Below are 23,574 nucleotides of genomic sequence, written 5' to 3'. Positions count from 1 at the left end.
CTTCACTGAAAGGTAACTTAACTACAGCTTCATAGGATAAGCTGTTGCAAAATGCTACTAAAATGGCATCTGAACAAAACTGAATTTTTTTCAATTCAGGAAGATGAATGCTATAAATATCTCCATTACTGGGACACCTGGTTGGTTCAGTTGGTTAACCAAATGCCTTTGGCTCAGGTCATGATGTTGGGAGTCCGGGCATCGAAATTCACATCGGGCTCCCTGTTCAGTGGGGAATCTGCTTCTCCCTCTGCCCCTCCCCACTCTCATCCTCCCTCCCTCTCTCAAACATATAAATAAAATCTTTAATAAATAAATAAATAAATATCTCAACTTCCATTCCACCATCGTTACACTAGTTTTCTCCCTACATACGAACATATGAGAAAGAATACACTTCTTTCATGCCTGGTAAATATCCTACATCAAAGATGGAAAAGCCCAAAGAAGAAACAGAAAGAAAAGATGGATCCTTTATTTCATATCTGAACAACTGAATCCATTAATGCTTAATTCTAGACATGAACTAGTCATGACATGAACTAGAGTTTACCATTATGACATAAACTGACATTATTTCAACAAAGTGGAGCTGGGACTTAAGTTTCTACACTAATATATTACACCACGAAACACCTGGCTAGACTGGGTTAAATTACTACAGCCCAACATAGGAAAATTAACGACCTCCTAAAGGGAGATTTTCATTCTGATTCGTATCATCATTCATTTAAAAATGCTAAGTAATTATATCATAATATACATAAATTTCTCTTCCTGAATTCAACTTACTGATGGTTAAAATGGTCCCACAACAGATAAGCTGTATTTCTATTAAAAAAGTTAAAAAGCAAAAAAAAAAAAAAAAAAAAAAGTTAAAAAGCAAATGCTAGGATGAAATAAAAATGAAATAACATATAAAGACTAATGGTCAAACACATCCCAATATTCTATTTTTCACACAGATGAGATTAGCATCAGAAAGCTGTCAGAGGGGCACCTGGGTGGCTCAGTGGGTTAAGCCTCTGCCTTTGGCTTGGGTCATGATCCCAGGGTCCTGGGATCGAGCCCCACATCGGGCTCTCTGCTCTGAGGGGAGCCTGCTTCCTCCTCTCTCTCTGCCTGCCTCTCTGCCTACTTGTGATCTCTGTCAGATAAATAAAGAAAAAAATCTTAAAAAAAAAAAAAAAGAAAAAGAAAGCTGTCAGAAGTTTGAACAAAGGAAAGAAGTATACAGAAAAAGTTGCACGTATCTAAGACATTTTTATTAAAATCAACATCATGTGAAGCTTTGGAACTCCCTACCTAAGGCTAAGGAAATTCACATACAGGACATTTTTTCTTATGCATCAGTTAAATAAAACTACTTTCACCAGCTAGTCAACATTATCTAATAATGCTCCGTGTAAATAAGGGATATTTTAAGTATTGCCAAATCATTAAATCATGGCTCAGCTTTAATTTTTAAAATGATCTTAGTAGTACTAACTACTGTATTATTATTATTCAGTTTATTTTCTCTTCACTAACATTATATACACATTCCATATTTAAAAGAAAAAGTGCTTTTCTGGGTTCTCTTCTAGTCTTCCAATGTTATTTCTAGAACACCTCTGAAACAACTCTCCAAAAAACAAACAAAAACACCTCCACCTGTGATAGAATAACATGTTGCCAAAAAACAACAATGTAATTAATTTTGTACTGTAAGACATATTTGCATCTTTGATATATTAATATACACACTGTGAATGTCAAGAAGGGGTTAAAATCTTCAAATTGTCACAGCCATACTTATATTTTAATTCCACTAAATTCCCATAATATACAGTCTGATAAATGCCTCTCTAAACATGAAAGTGATATATGTGATTCCACTGCTGCATTTTAACCTTGAACTTCTTCCTTAGCAATACTTCTTTCTAGCAACTATGTAATTTAAATTCTTTCCTTTACCAGCAATGGCTCTTATGTTCTTGACTGAATATTTATGCGCTCAGGACCATTCTTTTTTAAGTTCCTGAAATGCAGAGATAACTAAATTCATTACTTTAAACATGTGAAGAATCAAGGCAGTGAATGAATACAGAGAATAATAAGGGACTAATTCAGATGTCCACTGTGCGACCACTGTACTTTCAGAGAAATGTCTGACCCTTGATCAAATCCTGAGAGATTATCTCTAAATTCTTGAAGAGGGGCCACGGGGTGGGGCCTTGATCCCAGGGTTTTTGGGTAGAGCCCTATGTTGGGCTCCCCGCTCAGAGGGAAATAGGCTTGTCTCTCTGCCTCTGCCCTTTCCCTGCTCATGGTCTCTCTCTCAAATAAATAAAATATTCTGAAAAACATGGAAATAAATAAAAAAGAAAAAGAAAATAAATCCTTGGAATATCCTACCTTACAAGTGTGCCCTTCTATACCCAGAGCCTTGAGTCATCCATATGATTTATGAGACCATTACTTTTGCTGAGGGCCTAAGGCCACATGCTATCAGTCTGACCTTAGAAGGAGCTGCTCAGTTGACTGATTAAGTAAGGTCAGCCAGGTATGCTCTCCGTATCTGCATTATCAATGCCCAAGATTATACACATAATGTGGGAAACAAAGGCAGAAGAAAAGTTACTAAATTTCCTTACTAACTAAGGCCGCCTGACAAGTCCTTGAAACACGGAGAGTGACCTTCCTCTAGTGACTCCACTGCCTTCACCTTAATACTTTGCTAAGGGCCAAAGGCAGTCCTAGACAGGTTGACCCCCTGTAAGTCTACTTTAACATATAAAAATTCCTTTGGAAACTTCCTTTATCTCTAAACCCTCCAAGATGTGTGCTGCAATCATCCGGAAGCATAGAGCCCACCGATATACATCTGAAGGGTCTCATGACTAAGGTTTTATTAGGTAGCTTTGCTTCCAAAATTCCTCAGAGACTTATGCTATTCCTAACCCTCTCCCAACTTGCAAGTATATAACAGGCCACTTCTCAAAACTCCAGAGCAGCTCTTTCTGCCCACGGGTCCTGTCCCAATGTTTAATAAACCACCATTTTGAACCAAAGAGGTCTCAAGAATCCTTTCTTGGTTGCCGGCTCCAGACTCCACTCCACTCAATTATATTCTAAAACTTCGTCACACATACAATGGAAAAGAAAAAAAACTCGGAAAGGCTTGGATAAAACGACCCTGGTTGGCAGTCCTGTTATGTTATCACACAGGGAAAATTGAGTATTATTCACATGATTCTGCAATGGGACACGATAAATAGGACTCTTACTCTCCTGGACTCCATCTTTTTGTGCTTTCTTCTTTGACAATTTTAACCTGTATTCTTTCACTGTAATAAACCAGCCATAAATACAACTGTTTTCTGAGTCCATTGACCTCTAGCAAATCACTGACATTAAGGGTGGTTTACAGGATTCCTAATCACATACATTTTTATTTTTTTAATTTTTATTCTTTTAAAATTCTTTTTAAAATTTTAAAAATTTTTGAAGATTTTATTTATTTGACAGAGAGACACAGCAAGACAGAGAACACAAGCAGCGAATGGAAAGGAGGAGAAGCAGGATTTCATGGCTTGAGGCAGGGACCATGACTTGAGCTCAAGACCTCCACCTAACAATTAAGCCACCCAGATGCCCCCCACATACAATTTTGAAATAATGTCTATTTAGCATCTGCATGTTGGTGAGCTCAGAGTAAGTCCTGCCATATGCAACACACACATACACACACCCCACCTTTGCAACCAAGATATTCTGTAACAGAATTATATCAGGAAAAGAACAAACATTCAAAATGGTCACATTCACAAAATCTGTTGTTTTTCCCCAGAAACCTGAATTCTTTCAAAGAGCAATGCTTTTGTTATGCAAAGAAACTCTAATCCCGTTAATAACCTCAGAAAACATAAAATAGTAGCATAAACCCTGAAACTGGAAAATCATAAGTTTTGACAAATTGTATTTACATTAGAATTAAGGTGTTTAACAATAAAATATATATATTTTTGGCAGGGATATTTTAACTCAAAAACTAGCAGTCTTAACAGATAAGAATCTCTTACTGAATTCTGCTCTGACAGGAGTTTTGCTACTAGCAAGAAGTGGAGACGTTTCTAATCAATCTCAAATGAAGGCTACAGAAAGATTACTGGCACAGCATCAATAACCAACTTCTCTTTGTCTTTACGATGGCTAGCATTTTACACATGCAAATGAATAAAAACCCTGTTCCATAATAACAAAGCTTAGGATTAAACATTTTTAAAGATAAAATAAAAACAAACCAAGTAAACAAAATCTAAAACACTAAAAACTTATCTTGCAAATCTTACCATTCAAATACCCTGAAATTCAACACTTTTTAACCCTTTAGGTTTCTATCCTAAATGCATTCTTTTTTTTTTAATGCATTCAATTTTTTAGTGGTAGTATAAATACCAACATTTTTCAATACTGTTAACATTTAACACATACACACACAAACACACACACACAATAGTGAGTATCCCAAAAAAACCCAAGACACCTACCTTTAAACTAGATTCATAGTCTGTGTTTACTTTGAACATAAGCCCAAGTCGTAAATGAATTTCCTTGGCTCGACAAAAACTGGGATCAACATAAAGCACCTCCTGAAATGCTTTAATTGCCCTAAAAAACAAAGACAAAAAAGAATCTAAGGTTCTGGGGAGCCTGGGTGGCTCAGTGGGTTAAGCCACTGCCTTCAGCTCAGGTCATGATCCCAGGGTTCTGGGATCATGCCTCGCATTGGGCTTTCTGCTGGTCAGGGAGCCTGCTTTCCTTCTTCTCTGCCTGCCTTTCTGCCTACTTGTGATCTCTGTCAAATAAATAAATAAAATCTTAAAAAAAAAAAAAAAAGAACTAAGAACTAATATTAGAACCAAGGTTCTAATATTTACATGTACTTTTCCTGGCAGTCCAGGAACATTCTGGTTACACAATTTTTTTTTTAATATTTTATTTATTTATTTGACAGAGAGAAATCACAAGTAGATGGAGAGGCAGGCAGAGAGAGAGGGAAGCAGGCTCTCCGCTGAGCAGAGAGCCCGATGCGGGACTCGATCCCAGGACTCTGAGATCATGACCTGAGCCGAAGGCAGCGGCTTAACCCACTGAGCCACCCAGGCGCCCCTGGTTACACAATTTTAACAGAAATTACAACTTTATAAAAACATCACTAACTGCCATTTTAAAGTTATGGAATCTTAGTCTATTTTTTTTTTCTCAAAATTTACAAATCATTCAACAATTTTTAAAGGGTTCATAACATTTTCAATGAAAATACTAATTTAGGGGCGCCTGGGTGGCTCAGTGGGTAAAAGCCACTGCCTTCGGCTCAGGTCATGATCTCAGGGTGATGGGATCGAGTCCCACATCGGGCTCTCTGCTCAGCAGGGAGCCTGCTTCCTCTTCTCTCTCTCTCTGCCTGCCTCTCTGCCTACTTGTGATCTCTCTCTGTCAAATAAATAACTAAATAATCTTTAAAAAAAAAATCTCAGAAAATATTAATTTAAATGTTTGCGAAGCAGGTCAGACAGCAAATGGTAGGAACATTTTTAAAACAGCAACAGGATAAGAATGTTAATCTTCATTCTTTACAGCTCCATATAAATCTACTTTTAGAAACTTCCTTTTTTCCCCACCACATTTTTTTATACATTCCCCTTGGAAACTATCACTGGTATAATGTGTTACATATAGGAGTTAGTATTTACTACTTCCATATGGAATTCCTACAATACAGTCTTTTCCATAAATTTTATTATCCCAATAGCAATGGAGTACACTTTTGTCATTAATCAAGAACCTGTATTTGTGGGACTGCTTCTGACTTTCCTCATCTATATCAATGTTCATTTGTCTATCTATCTTTGTTGAATTCTGTACCACCTTAATTATTGTCTTTTTAATGTTTTGATTATGAGTAGAGAAAAATATAGGCCAGATGTATTTTGAAAATTTTTTAGCATTTCATCTATGTAAATTATTATCTCCTCAAAAAAGAAAAAACAGAGTATGACACAAGCTTTAAAGATTTTTGAATCTCGGGGCGCCTGGGTGGCTCAGTGGGTTAAGCCGCTGCCTTCGGCTCAGGTCATGATCTCAGGGTCCTGGGATCGAGTCCCGCATCGGGCTCTCTGCTCAGTGGGGAGCCTGCTTCCTCCTCTCTCTCTCTCTGCCTGCCTCTCTGCCTACTTGTGATCTCTCTCTGTCAAATAAATAAATAAAATCTTAAAAAAAAAAAAAAAAGATTTTTGAATCTCAATTACAACTGACCCCTAAACAATGCAGGGATGAGGGGCACCAACTCCCATCATAACAAGAAAATCCACTTACCACTTTTTACTACCCAAAACCTAATTATTAATAGCCTATTGTTGATTGGAATCTTTATCGATAACATAATTCAATTAACACACATTTTACAATATGTATTATAAAACAAATTCATAATAAAGTAAGCTACAGAAAACATGTCTTTAGTAAATCCTTTTGGGTCAGGTTTCTACTTTTAAAGTAGTGTGTTTCTGCATACACTTATTACAAAATTAAGCATTTTAAAAGGTAGGAAAAACATATAAACATCACTTAAAAATAAATTATCAAAATTTACATTCATCATTCACAACCACCATTGTCATACACAATATTAAAAGCAGTATTTTCAACCTACACTCATTTATATCCCTTCTAACTTTATGTTCTTATATTCATTTTAAGGCTTATGAGTTATCATAGCTATGTGAAAATTATGCAACATAAGGTATATAGAAACCTCGCTACTACTAAACATTACAGTTCTTTATTTTCAGACTTACCTTGGATTTCCTCTAAATCTCTTGTGGCTGGCCAAAATGACTGAATTTACTAGCACAAAGAACTGTAAGTAATGATTTAAATAGTCATCTTAACTGTAAGTAATGATTTAAATAGTCATCTTAAGAAACGTCAAAGTACAAATTATTCCTTTAGTGTGACTTATAGTCTTGTTTCTAAATAGATCTCTTCCAAAATTTTCTAAGTCCCACCTCTCACTTCTATAACCTTCTAATGTCTTCCCATTTTTAAAAAAAAATATTTTATTTATTTATTTATTTGACAGGCAGAGATCACAAGTAGGCAGAGAGGCAGGCAGAGAGAGAGAGGAGGAAGCAAGCTCCCTGCCAAGCAGAGAGCCCAATGCCGGGCTCGATCCCAGGACTCTGGGATCATGACCTTAGCGGAAGGCAAAGACTTTAACCCACTGAGTCACCCAGGCGCCCCTGTCTTCCCATTTTTAAGTGATCAGAAGGCTATGAACCTAATGTCATTGTGTACAAATGATGCCACTTTTTTTCTTTTAGTAGAATACGTATTAAGATTAGGGTCCTGAACATAAGGCTGGTTTTTACCACTAAATATGATTATGTAAGAAGGAATAAAAATATACACATCTTACTTAACCGTTATCAACAATAAGAGTTTTAAAATCAAGTGATCTTTAAAGGACATAACTAGTTCTAAAGTTTAGAATTAAAAATTCTGTGACTAGGGGCACCTGGGTGGCTCAGTGCGCTAAGCCGCTGCCTTCGGCTCAGGTCATGATCTTGGGGTCCTGTGATCGAGTCCCGCATTGGGCTCTTTGCTCAGCAAAGATCCTGCTTTTCTTTCTCTCTCTCTCTCTCTCTCTCTCTGCCTGCCTCTCTGCCTACCTGTGATCTCTTTCTGTCAAATAAATAGAATCTTGAAAAAAAAATTTCTATGACTAGGATCTGTAAGAAATTTATAGAGAATTTAATTAAAATCGTCCTAATCTACTCAGTATAGGTTTTTCATCTAAAGGATGAAAGTTTATTCATCTAAAGGAAAGTACTTAGCTTAAATTTAAGAATACTCAAAGCAATATGTAATTTAGTAGAAAAAAAATTATAGCATCTCTAATTTGTAAGTTTACTTAACAAACAAGGCAGCCCTTTTAAATAGCCCAAAAGCCAAAGAGCAAGAATAGTAACAGCAGGGAAAGTCATCAAACTAAAAGCTAAATCTCCAACTTTAGGAAACCATAACAAAAACTGGTCAATGAATGTTTACGATCTCTGTAAAAAAATATTCAAAGAATCCATCCAACGTGATTATAAAACACTGGCAATTTACTCTCAAATTCTCATATAGCTTAAATGAAAACAAACAAGGACAAGACCCAAAGAATTTCCTGTACTTTACAAGATCTTACTTACGACTATCAGTTACTCAACAATGGAGGAATGGTTTCACTATTCCTAACTGTAGGTATTGAGAGTTTATAATCAAGTTACGAATTTTTGGTGATCACAAGGTGTTAGCAGATTTCCTGAATGGAGGCAATGAGGGTAAGCCAAGCTGTAAAATACTGTGTTTATCACACACACATACACACTAAGTTGAAACACAAAGTTTAAAGTCAACTTACCAGTGAAATGCATTATAGTAGAAGTAAACCAAACCAAGGCCATATAAAAAGGCAGCATTCTGTTAAAAAAAAAAAAAAAGAAGAAGAAAAGAAAAGAAATTCCACAGTAAAAATTTTTACATCTATCTCTTAGATTATTTAGAAATCTAGGACATACAACATGCTTTTTATGTTCTCAAAATTCTACCACATATTGTAATACACTTAAAAGAAACAATGAAGGTACACCTGCGTAGCTCAGTTAGTTAAGCGACTACCTTCATTTGGCTCAGGTCATGATCCTAGAGTCCCCCATCAGGCTCCTAGCTCAGCTGGAAGTCTGCCTCTCCCTCTGACCCCTCCCCTCTCATGCTCTCTCTCCCTCTCTCATTCTCTCTCTCAAATAAAAACTGAAATCTTGGGGCGCCTGGGTGGCTCAGTGTGTTAAGCACTGCCTTCAGCTCAGGTCATGATCTCAGGGTCCTGGGATCGAGTCCCACGTCGGGCTCTCTGCTCAGCAGGGAGCCTGCTTCCCCTCCTCTCTCTCTGCCTGCCTCTCTGCCTACTTGTGATCTCTCTCTGTCAAATAAATAAAATCTTTAAAAAAAAAATCAAATAAATAAATAAATACATAAATAAATAGATGAAATCTTAAAAAAGAGAAAAGAAACAATGAAGTCATAAGGTAACATGTAATACAGAAGCCAAACTACCTGAATTAATATTTTCAGTTTCTTTTTTATGAAGTCCACAGTGAAAACAATCAAAATTACAATCTTAAAATTTGTGTGAAACCAGAAAAGACCCCAAACAACCAAAGTAATCCAAAGAAAGAATAAAGCAGAAGGTATAATACTTCCTGTTTTCAAACTACATTACAAACCTATTTTAGTGAAAGTACTACAGTACTGGTATAAAAATGGACCTACAGACTAAGCGCAAAGAATAGAGAGCCCAGAATTAAACCCCCACAATTACATACAGTCTACTATTACTACTCAACCAGGGAGTCAAGAATATCTGCTGGCAAAAGGACTGTCTTCAAATAGGATTTTTTAAATGGATAAATACAGGCAGAACAATGAAACAATGAAACCGGACCCCTTTCTTATACTAATTCAAAAATTAATTTGAGGTTAAATTAATTTTAATTAATTAATTTAATTAAGTAAGTAAGTAAATGATTAATTGATTTTAATTGGTTAAAAATTAATTTGAAGATTAAGATCTAATACTTAATCCAATACCATAAATACCATAATACCATAAAACTCCTATAATAAAATGTAGAAAAGCAGCTCCCTGTCAGTGGTTTTGGTAAGGATTTCTTTTTTTTTTTTAAAGATTTTATTTATTTGACAGAGAGAGATCACAAGTAGGCAGAGAGGCAGGCAGAGAGAGAGAGAGGAGGAAGCAGGCTCCCTGCTGAGCAGAGAGCCCAATGCGGGACTCGATCCCAAGACCCTGAGATCATGACCTGAGCTGAAGGCAGCAGCTTAACCCACTGAGCCACCCAGGTGCCCTTGGTAAGGATTTCTTATATGACAAGAAACAAAAGGAAAAATCATCAAGTAGGACTACATCAAGTGTAAAAAAGCTTCTGCACAACAACAATGACAATAAAAACATGAAAAAATAATCTACAAAAGAAAATTTCTGCAAACCATGTATTAGATAAGGGGTTAATATCCATAATAATATATAAAGAACTCACATGAACTTAGTAATAAAAAGTCTACTTTAAAATGACCAGAGGGAGGAGCATGGGTGGCTCAGTAGCTTAAGCCTCTGCCTTTGGCTCAGGTCATGGTCTCAGGGTCCTGGGATCAAGCTCTGCATGGGGCTCTCTGCTCGATACGGAGCCTGCTCCCCCCCCCACCTCTCTCTCTGTCTGCCTCTTTGCCTACCTGTGATTTCTCTCTCTGCCAAATAATAAATAAAATCTTTTTAACAAGTAAAATAAAATAAAATAAAATAACCAGAGGACCTGTTCCAAAGAAGACATTCAGATTACCAATAGGTAAAACAAGCAAGCAAGCAAGCAAACAAAAAAATGAAAAATGACAATAACAAAAAAAAACAAACAAACAAACAGATGCTCAACATCTTACCACCAGGGACATAAAATTCAACAGCATAATGAAATACCACCTTTTACTTCTCCTAATGAGAATGTGAAGAGATAACAGGTATATGCAAGGATATGGAAAAAAAAGGGAAACTTGTACACTGCTGAAATATAAATTGGTTGAGCCATTATGGAAAATAATTTGCAAGTTCTTTAAAAAATTAGATCTACCATATAACAGAGTGATTCTACTTTTGGGCGTTTATCCAAACAAAATGAAAACAAGGTACTGAAAGGATATATGCACCCCCATGTTTACTGCAACACTATTCACACTGGCCAAGACATGGAAACTACCTAACATACCATCAACAGATGAGTGGATAAAGAAGATATAGTGCATAAACCCATTGGGGTATTATGCAGCCATAAGAAAATATATCCTCCCACTTGTGACAATATGGGTAGACCCTGAGCAATGATGATTAAGTAAGATATGTCTGGGAAAAACAAGTACTGTATGGTATCAATCACCTGTGGCATCTAAAAATGCCAAACCTGTTAAAACAGAGTAAGTGGTGGTTATCAGTGTAAGAGAAGTGAACGGATAAGACAGGTTTTGTTTCAAACTACCAGTGAATAGCAAAATAACCCCTCCAGATCTAGTGCACAGTACAGTGATCACAGAAAACCATACTGTATTATCAACAAAAACTTGGACAACCCTCTTCGGGAGCTCTGTACCATCACTTTACTATCACTCAATAAACCCTGCTTTGCTGCCCAACAACAAAAAAACCAAAAAGTTCCTATTTCAACCACCAAGAAGAAATGATAATTATACAATGTGAGATGCTAATTATTGCTACAGTGACAATCATATTACTATATATATGCATATATATATATCACTAGCATATATACATCTTAATTTTTAATGTTATATATCAAATTTATTTCAATTAAAAAATAAAGCTTACAACAGTTAGTAAATGTATGGAGAAATGCTTATCATTACCTTTCACAGCAATAAAAACCAAAATCTTAGTAAGATATTCTTCCTTAAAATACGAGGTTATCTCTTCCTAGCTACTAAGATGGGAAGACTAAAAAAGACAAGGTTTTGGAGAAAAAGAAGAGCAACACATCCAAATAATATCAGTGTACCCTAATCAAAGGAAAATCTCAAGGGTATTCTCAGAGACAATCATGGTGATCTATGCAAAAGGACACCAAAAAACATTACACTGAAATGATCCTAAATCTTTTTTGTTATTTTTATACCTACTTTGAAGATTAAGCCGAAGGCAGCGGCTTAACCCACTGAGCCACCCAGGCGCCCTCATACTTTGAAGATTAAGAATAATTTTCGGGTGCCTGGGTGGCTCAGTGGGTTAAGCCGCTGCCTTCGGCTCAGGTCATGATCTCAGGGTCCTGGGATCGAGTCCCGCATCGGGCTCTCTGCTCAGCAGGGAGCCTGCTTCCTCCTCTCTCTCTCTCTCTGCCTGCCTCTCTGCCTACTTGTGATCTCTCTCTGTCAAATAAATAAATAAAATATTTAAAAAAAAAAAAAAAGAATAATTTTCTAGGGAGCCTGGGTGGCTCAGTGGGTTAATCCTCTGTCTTCGGCTCAGGTCATGATCTCAGAGTCCTGGAATCAAGTCCCACATCAGGCTCTCTGCTCAGCAGGAAGCCTGCTTCCTCCTCTCTCTCTCTGCCTGCTTCTCTGCCTACTTGTGATCTCTGTCTGTCAAATAAGTAAAATCTTAAAAAAAAAAAAAGGAATAATTTTCTATAAAATACATAATTTATTAAATCCTTGCATTGTATCAATCAGAAATCAAGTGAGGTTTAGAGGATTTATAATTTGTCCAAGTGTCCATCACTAACTCCAGTTAAATAATTATAGTTTCATATGATTATCATTTTAATAACCCTGTTTGAAGTGTCTATGTTTAAAAAAATGTTAATTTTGCTGAATTTTACAAAGATGATGAGATATATGGGAGGCTTCTACCTTCCCCTCTCTCCAGGGTTGCGTCAAATATACCAGAAACTAGCTGACTTCTACATAGGAACTAAGGAACTAAGAAAATACCCGGATCGGGCAGAAAAGACCAAAACACTCCCACCACACTTTCCTCTCAAAATCATGATGTAGGGGCACCAGGGTGGCTCAGTGGGTTAGGCCTCTGCCTTCAGCTCGGGTCATGGTCTCAGGGTCCTGGGATCGAGCCCCACATCAGGCTCTTTGCTCCGCGGGGAGCCTGCTTCCTCCCTCTCACTCTGCCTGCCTCTCTGCCTACTTGTGATCTCTGTCTGTCAAATAAATAAATAAAATACTTAAAAAAAAAAAAATCATGATGTAAACTCCAGTCTTCACCTTAAGGAGCAATGTGTCTGGACCACACATTTAGGTGCCCAACTTTTAAGACTGGCATTCCGGTGATTGTCACCCAGTCACCTAGCTCTTGAGTCTGATATTTATGAGTCCCCTAGGACGATTGAGAAAAGCGTAGTTGTTAAGCAGGCTATGAACACACAGACCTCCCCTTAAAATGATAAATTTCTTTGGGACAAAGACAATAATAGAAAATGTGTAACTTCTCAAAGAAAATGAATAGAGGGACATCTGGGTGGCTCAGTGCCTCTTGCCTTCAGCTTAGATCATGATCCTGGGGTCCTGGGATTGAGCCCCACATCCCCACATCAGGCTCTCTGCTCAGCGGGGAGCCTGCTTCCCCCCTCTCTCTCGGGCTGCCTCTCTGCCTACTTGTGAGACCTCTGTCAAATAAATAAATAAAATCTTAAATTTAAAAAAAAAGGAAATGAATAGAAATACTGTTAATTATAGATACACTACAATTTAATTGTAGATTAAATTATAGTGTTAATTGTAGATACACTACAATCGTGTATCCAGTAGATACATTAGAGCACACATCAGGAAGGAATGGCTCAGTATTCAATTTGGGCTCACAATCTTTCTATGCAAACTGCAATGCTAAAAATAGGTTTTACATGTTTACAAGTTCACCTTAAAAAAAAAAAAAAAGAAGAAGACTAAATGACAGAAACTTAATGTAGCAATAAAACTTAGTCAAGGGGTGCCTGGGTGGCTCAGAGGGTTAAGCCTCTGCCTTTAGCTCAGGTCATGGTCTCAGGGTCCTAGGATGGAGCCCCGCATTGGTCTCTCTCTGCTCAGCAGGGAGTCTGTTTCCCCCCTCCTCTCTCTGCCTGCTGCCTACTTGTGATCTCTCTGCCAAATAAATAAAATCTTTAAAAAGAATTTTTAAAAATAAATAAAACTTATAGTCAAATCTATTAAAAAGTTTGCCAAACTCCAAAATTAACAATTTTGAACTTAAGTTCTTTAAATTACATACAATGATGAGAAATTAACTAAAACGTAACTGCAATACACATGAAACAAAAGCATTTTTAAAAAGAATTTGATTTATCTTGGAATAAGGTTTGTAACATTGCATTTAATTTTTTTTTAAGATTTTATTTATTTATGGAACGCCTGGGTGGCTCAGTTGGTTGGACGACTGCCTTCGGCACAGGTCATGATCCTGGAGTCCCGGGATCGAGTCCCGCATCGGACTCCCAGCTCCATGGGGAGTCTGCTTCTCTCTCTGACCTTCTCCTCGTTCATGCTCTCTCCCACTGTCTCTCTCTCAAGTAAATAAATAAAATCTTAAAAAAAAAAAAAAAAGATTTTATTTATTTATTTGACAGAGAGAGATCACAAGTAGGCAGAGAGGCAGGCAGAGAGAGAGGAAGAAGCAGGCTCCCTGCTGAGCAGAGAGCCCAATGCGGGACTGGATCCCAGGACCCCGAGATCATGACCTGAGCTGAAGGCAGCTGCTTAACCCACTGAGCCACCCAGGCGCCCTGTAACATTGCATTTAAAAGGTTTCAATGTTATATAATGCATCTCCAGGAAACGAGAACCAACAAGGAAGGAGAGAAGGTGTGTATGTACATCTGTGTGTCTATTGTTTATTAGAGGGAACTAACTCACTTCAGATTATGCAGGCTGACAAATACAGTGATCTGAATAATCAAGTCAGAAACAGAAAAATAGATGTTTTAATTCCAGTACAAGGGCCGGAAACTACAGAATCATAGTTCAAAGACCTATTAACAGGATGGTCACCCTTTCGGTACTAATTAGGTCTCAAACATTGAGAAGGAAAATCAGCTTTAGCTTGGCTACAGATACGTTAATCTCATCAAGAAACCTTAAAGCCATATCCAAATAATGTTAAACTGACATTTAGGCACAGTCTAACTGGGCTCTCATATAAAATTAACTTAAGAAAGAAAAAAAGTTCACTCCCTTCACACCGTGGCAAAAAAAAAAAAAAAAAGAAAAGAAAAGATTATACAAGTGTAACTCTGAACTTGGTACAACTATCATCTATATAATGCAGAATAGGGTGTTGTTGGTATAGTGGTGAGCACAGACACCACCAAAGCAGGGTAACTACCTCTACAGAAGAGGAGATAAAGACCTTCAGTCACAGTACCACTTCTCCCTAAAATTCTATAAATAAATTCTTAAATACTATGATATAAAACTGATATATATTACATTACATAATCAGAGAGTAAAGTAAGAGAGGAAGAAAAAATACTTTATGCACACTTGACAATTTAAAGTGTTTGGTGCTATAGTCACAGGATCATATCTGGTATTTATAACTATTTTCTTTCATTAATCATTCTCTATTCCCTTTGCTATCAGTAAATCACTTCAACCAGTCATCATTCTTTACCTGCTAGGATTATACCAACCATTCCTAAAAGGTCTGGGCCATTACTATTCCACCCTGTGATGAGTTTTTGTTGTTTTCCTATGACCTTAAATCAAAAGGCATGGTCGTGTTAAGAGATGCACTAAGGGATCTACAATATTAAATATATAATCTTCCTTACATCCACTGTGCAACAAGAATCCAATTTCGCCCTGCATATCAAGATGAATCAGCATGGCCAGAAAAAGGAACTCTCTGCCTTGCCTGTTGTTAATTCAAATCAACAAATGAGTCCAAATGGCCAAGGAGCAATCTCAACTTTCAGTATGATAGAATCATTTTTATATCTCCTGGTGGAAAAATTCCTCTCTTTGGAATGAACACCTCTTTGCCACCGGAGCAGAGAGTCATGGGAAAGGAAGGAAAAATTTTGCTGTTAAGTCGGTAAGAGTGTAGGGGTGCTTGAGTGGCTCAGTCAGTTAAGCATCTGCCTTCAGCTCAGTCCTGGGATGGAGCTTCACACTGGGGTCCATGCTCAGGAGAGAGCATGCTTCTCCCTGTTCCTCTGCTGCTCTCCCTGCTGTGTGCTCTCTCTCTCCAACTCTGGACCCCATGGTCCCCAGTCAAAAAAATAAATAAATAAAAATTTTAAAATGTATATGGGTAATAGTTATTTGGTGCCAAGATAATATTATCAGGATACAACACAAGTCATTCCAGACTTCCCCCTCACTAAAAGACCAATTTACAAGTAGCAACAGAAAGAATACTGTGAAAATTGCAGAACACAAGAGTAGAGACTAAAGCACATCCCTGAACCAGAGAGACTGAGAAGCACACATTAGAATCGTAGACAAGTAGCTATATTCTTACTGCACTGACCCACCTCCAAGCTAGGAACATATCAAGAGGGCACCCCCAGGCCTAAAGTTGGTAGAGTCCAACATGGACATCTAGCTCTCCTTCCATTATGGATTCATTTCAGAGCTGCCCACTACACTACAGGCTCATCTCAGAGAGATGTTGGAGAGAACATGTGAGACTTTCTGCTAAGAACCAAAATGTGATTGAGGAAGGCAGGAGAGGAGAGGGACTTATAGTGACCAGCACATAGATCTTGTTAAACAAAGTCCTCTTTGCAGTGGCACCAAAGTAGTGATGCTAGCCAGCAACTCTGACTACCTGCAGAACCAAGCCACCAGCCCTGTCAGAAGAGTGAATTCAGTACAAAGTTCTGTCTGATGCAGGACACCGAACAATTAGCCTTTCCAGCTCTGAAGTCTATTTTACTACCCTACTAAGTCAGGAAAATTAATTTACAGGTCTACCTAGGCAAAGTGCATCCTCCACGCCATTAAATCAGGCAAAGATGCATACTCCACCTTGTAACACTACTTAAATCAGCATTTGAGGGGCACCTGTGTGGCTCAGTGGGTTAAAGCCTCTGCCAGGTCATGATCTCAGGGTCCTGGGATCGAGCCCGGCACCTGGCTCTCTGCTTTGCTGGGAACCTGCTTCCTCCTCTCTCTCTGCCTGCCTCTCTGCCTGCTTGTGATCTCTGTCAAATGAATAAATAAAATCTGAAAAAATTAAAAAAAAAAAAAATCAGCATTTGAGCAGAGAGGCCATGACTGGAAAGTCCAGCTGGTCAAGGAACTCAGTTTGCAGTTCTCTCAGATTCAAGTCCCCAGCCAGCAAGGCATGCCAGCCTTTGAGCCTATACTACGACTCTATGGAGCAGAAAAGCCATTCCTTGGCTCTACCCACTGTTAAGCATAGTCTCCAATCCCACTCTATCAGGAAGCCTAACTAGAACACATTTAGGAAGATGCATTACCCAACTGACAGCTCCCCTTAGCGCAGCACTTTACCGGAGAACTTACCAGCAGCTCTGCCTATCCGGATAACTGATACAATGGTCCTACCTGCCCAAGAGGGCTTGGTGAGCCACCCCATCTCATTAGTGTGCTCAAACATCCAGCCCTTAACAGCCAAGAAAATCATTCCATGTCTCTGCCCAGAAAGTGAAGCAAATTTCTTGACCTACCCAAATTTTGAATATAACACTAAGACCATAAGCAGATGTCTCACCAGAAATTCTGCAAGGCAGAATTGAAATACTGGAAATACTGGAAGAAAAACTCTCAACTCGGAAAGGTGTCCTTCAGAAGGACACCTTTTTGTTTGTTTCCTGAACAAACAAAAACTGAAAACTTCATCATCACTATACCTATAAAAGAAATTCCAAGGTGAGTTTTCAGGAAAAATAAAAAGATGTTAATTAACACTGTAAAAACATGAATGTCTGTGAATGTCTCACTGGTAAAGGTAATTACACAGTCAAATTCAGATTATCTTAATATACTGACAGTAGTATATAATTTATTTATAAATCTAATTTAAAGGTTTAAAAATATAAGTATTAAAAATAACTTTAAATGTAACAATTTATTATTGGATAAATTATGTAAAATATACATTAATTAGAACATCAAAATGTTAATGGAAAAACTTTTTTATATATATAAACTTGTATGTATGTACATATAAGTTGTATATGTATAAAGTTAAAGCAGAAAGTTATTTAAAAGATATTTTTTGTAAGCTTCATGGTAAATACAAAGGAAATATTCGCAGTTATGTAAAGAATTACTATAAAAAGTAAGTCATCACACACCACTAAAAGGCATCAAATCACAAGAGAACACCAAGAAAAGGAAAAAAGAACAAAGTATCTATAATACATCAGAGAATACTAAAATGATATTTTACAAATCCTTGTTATCAATTATTATTTTAAACAGAAATGGATTAAATTCTTCAACTGAAAAGACAAAGAATGCCTGAATGGATTTAAAAAAAACAAAAAAACAAAAAAACAAAAAAAACAAGGTCCAATGATATGCTACCTACGAGAATCACTTTTCCTTTAAAGAGACAAAGCCAAAGTGGCTAAGTTGATAAATCATCTGTCTTCCATTCAAATCATGATACTGGGGTCCTGGGATAGAGTCCCACACCAGGCTCCCTGCTTAGCAGGGAGTCGGCTTGTCCTCCCTCTGTCTCTGACCCCTCTCTTCATTTGTGCTCTCTCTCAAAACTAAAACAAAAAACCAGAATCTTTAAAAAAAAAAAAAAGGCAAATAGGCACATTTGCCTACTTAGACAAAAGATCAGAATAGATACTATTTCCAAAGAAGACAATGGCCAACTGCTACATGAAAAGCTGTTAATACTAATCATCAGTAAGTCAAAACTATGAGAAAACACTGTACACTTGTTACTACAAAAAAAAGACGAGATAAGCCCTGCTGAGAATGTAGGCAAAAGGGAGCTTGGCACACTGTTGGAGGGACTGAAATTTGATAGAGCAAAGGATTCTCTCAAAAAAAGGGGGGGGGGGCACTACAACTATACCTGATATAGCAATTTGACCTCTAAGCATATACCCAAAGAAAACAAAATTACTAACTCAGGAGATATCCGCCATCTGGATTTTTACTGTAGCATTATTTGTATTAGCCAATACATAGAAAACAACCTAAGTCCATGCATGGATAAGCAAATAAAGAGAATATGAGAGACAGATACACACACAATGGAAAATTAAGGAAGGGAGAGAAGAAGGAAAGAAATTTTGTACATCTGTTAAAACATGGAAAGACTTTGAGGATTATTACACTAAATGAAATAAATCACACAAGATGTATACTGCATGAACTTACTTGTATGTGGAATTTTTTTTCAAATTTTCATTCAAATTCCAGTATTAACATACCAAATTAGTTAGGTATATGATACAGTGATTCAATAATTCCAATCATCACCCAATGCTCATCACAATGGCTGCACTCCTTAATCCCCATCACCAATTCACCCAGCCCCTCACCCAGCTCCGCATCCAGCTCCCCTCTGGTAATCATGAATGTGTTCTCTGTAAAGTCAAGAATCTGTTTCTTGCTTGGCACTTTCTTCCCCACCCACCCCCTCCACCTTGCTTATTTGTTTTGTTTCTTACTTAGCCAACAACAGATACAAAGATGTTCAACATCATTCATCATCAGGGAACTATAAATCAAAATCACAATAAGATATCACCCAATACCTATCAGAATGGTTAAAATCAACAACATAAGATACCGCCAAGTGTTGTCCAGGATGAAGAGAAAGGGGAATTTCTTAACACTATTGCTGGGAATGGAAACTGGTGCAGCCACTCTGGGACATAGTATGGAGGTTCCTCAAAAGTTAAAAAAAAAACCTACCCTACAATCCATCAATTACACTACTAGGTATTTACCCAAAGAATACAAAAATACTAATTCAAAAGGGGTATGAGTGGAGTGCCTGGGTTGTGCAATTGTTTTGAGTGTCCAGCTCTTGTCTCTGGTTTTACAGACTCATGGTGGTGAGAGCAAGCCCCATGCCAGGTTCAGCTCTCAGTGGGGAGTCTGCTGGACTTTCTCCCTCTCTCTGCCCCTAACCCCACCCCTGCTTGCTCTCTCTCTGGAATAAATAAATTTCTCCCTCAATTAATGAAACTACATTATGAAGTTACAGTTACCACTAGGTTAAGCTTAAAATAATCCACATCCACTGTTAGTCTTTAAGGTCTACCTGTGTTCTGCACAGACCAGATAAAAGATGTGAATATGGATTTCTGAATTACTATTTTCCTTAGCAGAGGCAGTTTTAATGGTTCCCATATGGCCCTTCCCAACCCAAGAGTCCTTACTTCATATTTCAAGGGACAAATAAGAACCTTACAGATTCTCCGCTGCTAAGTGGCTCTATTCCAATTATGTATTCTAAAACTGACCATTAGCAGCGCTAGATTCCGTTTTTATAGTTTTCTACTGCCATTAATCCCAGGGCACTGCAATATTACGAGACATCCTAAGGAATGTCCTGTCTTCTAGACATCATTTTCCTTTCCTCCATTTCCCCAGTAGTTGACCAATTTCCCTTTGGTACTGACAGATTACTTGCTTGAGAAAGTAATTGTACCTGTTGTACAGGGTTTTCCACCTGACCCAGGAATCTCAGTATACTTTTGGGATCCCAAGAACAAAGTAATTCATGCAAATCTACTTGTACTACAGGAAAAATCTAGAGGCAAGGTGTTCCTATGTTCAAGAGACTTAGAAAAGTATAAGCAGAGATTTCTTTAAAAAAAAAAAAAAAGATTTTATTTACTCATTTGAGACAGAAAGACACAGACAGAAAGCATGAGTCCCTACTGCTGAGCCAGGAACCCTATGTGAGTCTCGATCCCACAACCTAGATCATGACCCAAACTGAAGGCAGACGCTTAATCATCTGAGCGACCCAAGCATCCCACAATCCAAGATTTCTTACGAAAAGTCCCAAGTCAACTCAAGTACCTATGTGGCCAATCAATATTCTTGCTACATTTACATACATATTCACACCAAGTTTGGGGGTTATGGAATTTTTTATAAAGATAGATAAAATTTTTCAGAAATAAAAAATACCAAGGGGTACCTATGTGGATCAGCTGGTGAAGCGTCTGCCTTCAACTCAGATCATGGTCCTGGAGTGCTGGGATGGAGCCCCGAGTCACTGGAGTGCTGGGATGGAGCCCCAAGTCAGGCTCTCTGCTCATTAGAAGTCTGTTTCTCCCCCTCCCTCTGCTCCCTTGCTCCTGCTCTCCTGCTTGCTCTCTATCTCAAATAAATAAATAAAATCTTTAAAAAATCAGGACCAAGTTTAATGATACAAGATTTACTGTATAAGCAAATTAGTATTACTCCAAATACCCTAATTGAATGGAGAAAAATTATGTTTCAGTGCAAACTATCTTTTTTTGGGGTCCTATCTTGCACATTTTGCCAGTCTATCTCTTTCTTTATTTTCATTTATTTACTCTTCTTTTAAATATTTTATTTATTTATTTATTGGAGAGAGAGGGAAGGAGGCAGAGAGAGAGAGCGAGAGAGGGAACACAAGCAGAGGGAGTGGGACAAGGAGAAGCAGGATCCCCGGCTGAGCAGGGAGCCAGATTCCAGGCTCAATCCACGATCCTGGGATCAAAAGCAGATGCTTTATGTCTGAGCCACCCAGGTGCCCCTCTTAGTTTCCTTTTTTTTTCTTAAGATTTTATTTGTTTATTTGATAGGCAGAGATCACAAGTAGGCAGAGGCAGGTGGGAGGACGGGAGAAGCAGGCTCCTTGCCGAGCAGAGAGCCCCATGTGGGCTTGATCCCAAAACCCTGAGATCATGACTCCAGCCGAAGGCAGAGGCCCGGAGCTACTAAAACACCCAGATGCCCCGCCATTCTTTCTTAAAAAAAAAAAAAAAAAAATTTTTTTTTTTAATCCATTTTAGATACAGAGAGAACACCTAAGTATGGGGGGAGGGGCAGAGAGAAAAAGAGAGGAAGAGAATCTCAAGCCAACTTCAAATTCATGACATCATGATCTGAGATAAAATCACCAGGCAAATGCTTAACCAAATGAGCCGACCAAATTGGCCCTTGTCAATCCATTTCAAACCCCAATTCTTCCACTTTCCCCCGATATCTGGCTACAACTCCCCCAACTAAACTTTTTGATTTTCTCCATTCTATTTGGAATAATTCAGAGCTAATGGCCTTTCCCTGAAGCCCTCCAAGTTAAAATTGAATACCTGATACAAACCTCAAGGAAATCACTGCAAGAGATCATGAATACACAACCTTTCTGCCTGGTGCTTATGTGGGGTACTCAGTTCAACAGGACAGCAAATACCACCACCACAGACACCCGAACTGCAAACCAGCAATCCATTAGATTGCCACTGCTGTCCTTACCCTTCCATCTAAAGAGCTTTCAACCCAACATCACAAAATCCTAACTGGATACTCTCTGAAATCAGAAACTGATTTTTAACATTAATCATTGATCTTTTCTTATTTTCATAGCAACTTCTCTTAAATGCCTGATGACTAGCACCATAAAGCATACCCTCTGGTACTTGTCTCAACTTAGAATTCAGCAGTTCCTTAATGAATAAAAGGATACTGAACAATAAATGGGCTTTTGTTGTTCTAAGAAAAGAAATATATATTTTTTAAAGATTTCATTTAAGGGGCACATGGTTGGCTCTGTGGGTTAAGCCTCTGCCTTCAGCCCGGGTCATGATCTCAGGGTGCTGAGATCAAGCCCCACACCTGGCTCTCTGCTCAGTGGGGAGCCTGCTTCCCCTCCTCTCTCTGCCTGCTGCTCTACCTAAGTTATGATCTCTTTCCCACTGTCAAATAAATAAAATCTTTTAAGAAAAATAAATGAAGATTTCGTTTAAAAGAGAGAACAAGAAAGCATGGTGGGGAGGAACAGAGGGAGTGAGAAACCCAATCAACTCAGTGCCCAATATGTGGCTCAATCTTACCACCCCTACTTAGATCACAACCTGAGTGGAATCCAAAAGCCAGATGCTCAAGCAACTGGACCATCCAGGCTCCCCAGAATTTTTTATTCCTTCAAGTAACAGGGTGAACTGACAAAAATTCCATGTTCGACCAAAATTTATTCAGATTCCTGAGCCTTCTCCTAGGCCCACTTGTGTATTTCCTTTTAAAATCCTTAGCAAGGGTGCCTGTATGGCTCAGTGGGTTAAGCCGCTGCATTTGGCTCAGCTCATCATCTCAGGGTCCTGGGATTGAGGTCCGCATCAGGCTCTCTGCTCAGCGGAGAGCCTGCTTCCCTCTCTCTCTCTCTGCCTGCCTCTCTGCCTACTTGTGATCTCTGCCTGTCAAATAAATAAATAAATCTTTAAAAAATAAAATAAAATAAAATCCTTAGCAAGAATGATGCTAAGTCAACACAGCAATTAATAATCCCTTAACCCGGGTCACCTGGGTGGCTCAGTGGGTTAAAGCCTCTGCCTTCGGCCTAGGTCACAATCCCAGGACCCTGGGATCTAGCCCCACATGGGGTTCCGTGCTCAGCAAGGAGCCTTCTTCCTCCTCCCCCTTTCCCCTCCGCCTCTCTGCCTACTTGTGATCTCTGTCAAATTAAAAAAAAAATCCCTTATCCCACAGGCATGAAGAGCCTGGTATATGAAGTGGCATTCTTAATTCCCATTCAGGGGAATCACAGCATTTCCTGCTGCTGGAGATAAACCTTTTCTGGAACTAAAACCTCTGTCAGCAGAATTTAAAGTCAAAGAACCCAAAGAGAAAAAATGTGGCACTCCTATTTCTACCCCTTAATTCCTGGACCCATGAGTACTAGATATATATGATCCAGTGGATGAAAAAAGAAAAAACAGAGAAAAAATGTGGATGATGATTCAAAAGATATACGGCCTA

At 38.2% G+C, this 23,574-nt stretch overlaps 1 protein-coding gene across 12 annotated transcripts in view; it reads right to left on the bottom strand.

Moving 5' to 3' along the window:
* The window catches only part of LOC309856859 (lysine-specific demethylase 6A-like), a 193,197-nt gene that overhangs the window by 100,419 nt on the left and 69,204 nt on the right, over positions 1-23,574 (bottom strand). For all 12 annotated transcript variants that reach the window (XR_014307372.1, XM_082718555.1, XM_082718561.1 and 9 more), the window contains exons 5-6: positions 8,453-8,511; positions 4,533-4,653 (exon numbers count right to left, since the gene is read on the bottom strand). Coding sequence is in view for 11 of the 12 variants with exons in the window: in XM_082718555.1 (XP_082574681.1) it covers positions 4,533-4,653; positions 8,453-8,511 (180 nt within the window). In the remaining variant the exon portion in view is untranslated. The remainder of the gene's footprint in view (positions 1-4,532; positions 4,654-8,452; positions 8,512-23,574) is intronic.

The sequence above is a fragment of the Mustela nivalis genome (assembly GCF_964662115.1).
Source record: "Mustela nivalis genome assembly, chromosome: Y".
In the NCBI taxonomy this organism is placed as follows: Eukaryota; Metazoa; Chordata; class Mammalia; order Carnivora; family Mustelidae; genus Mustela; species Mustela nivalis.
Note: the sequence above shows the minus strand (reverse complement) of the source record. Positions and strands in the feature narration are given on the sequence as shown.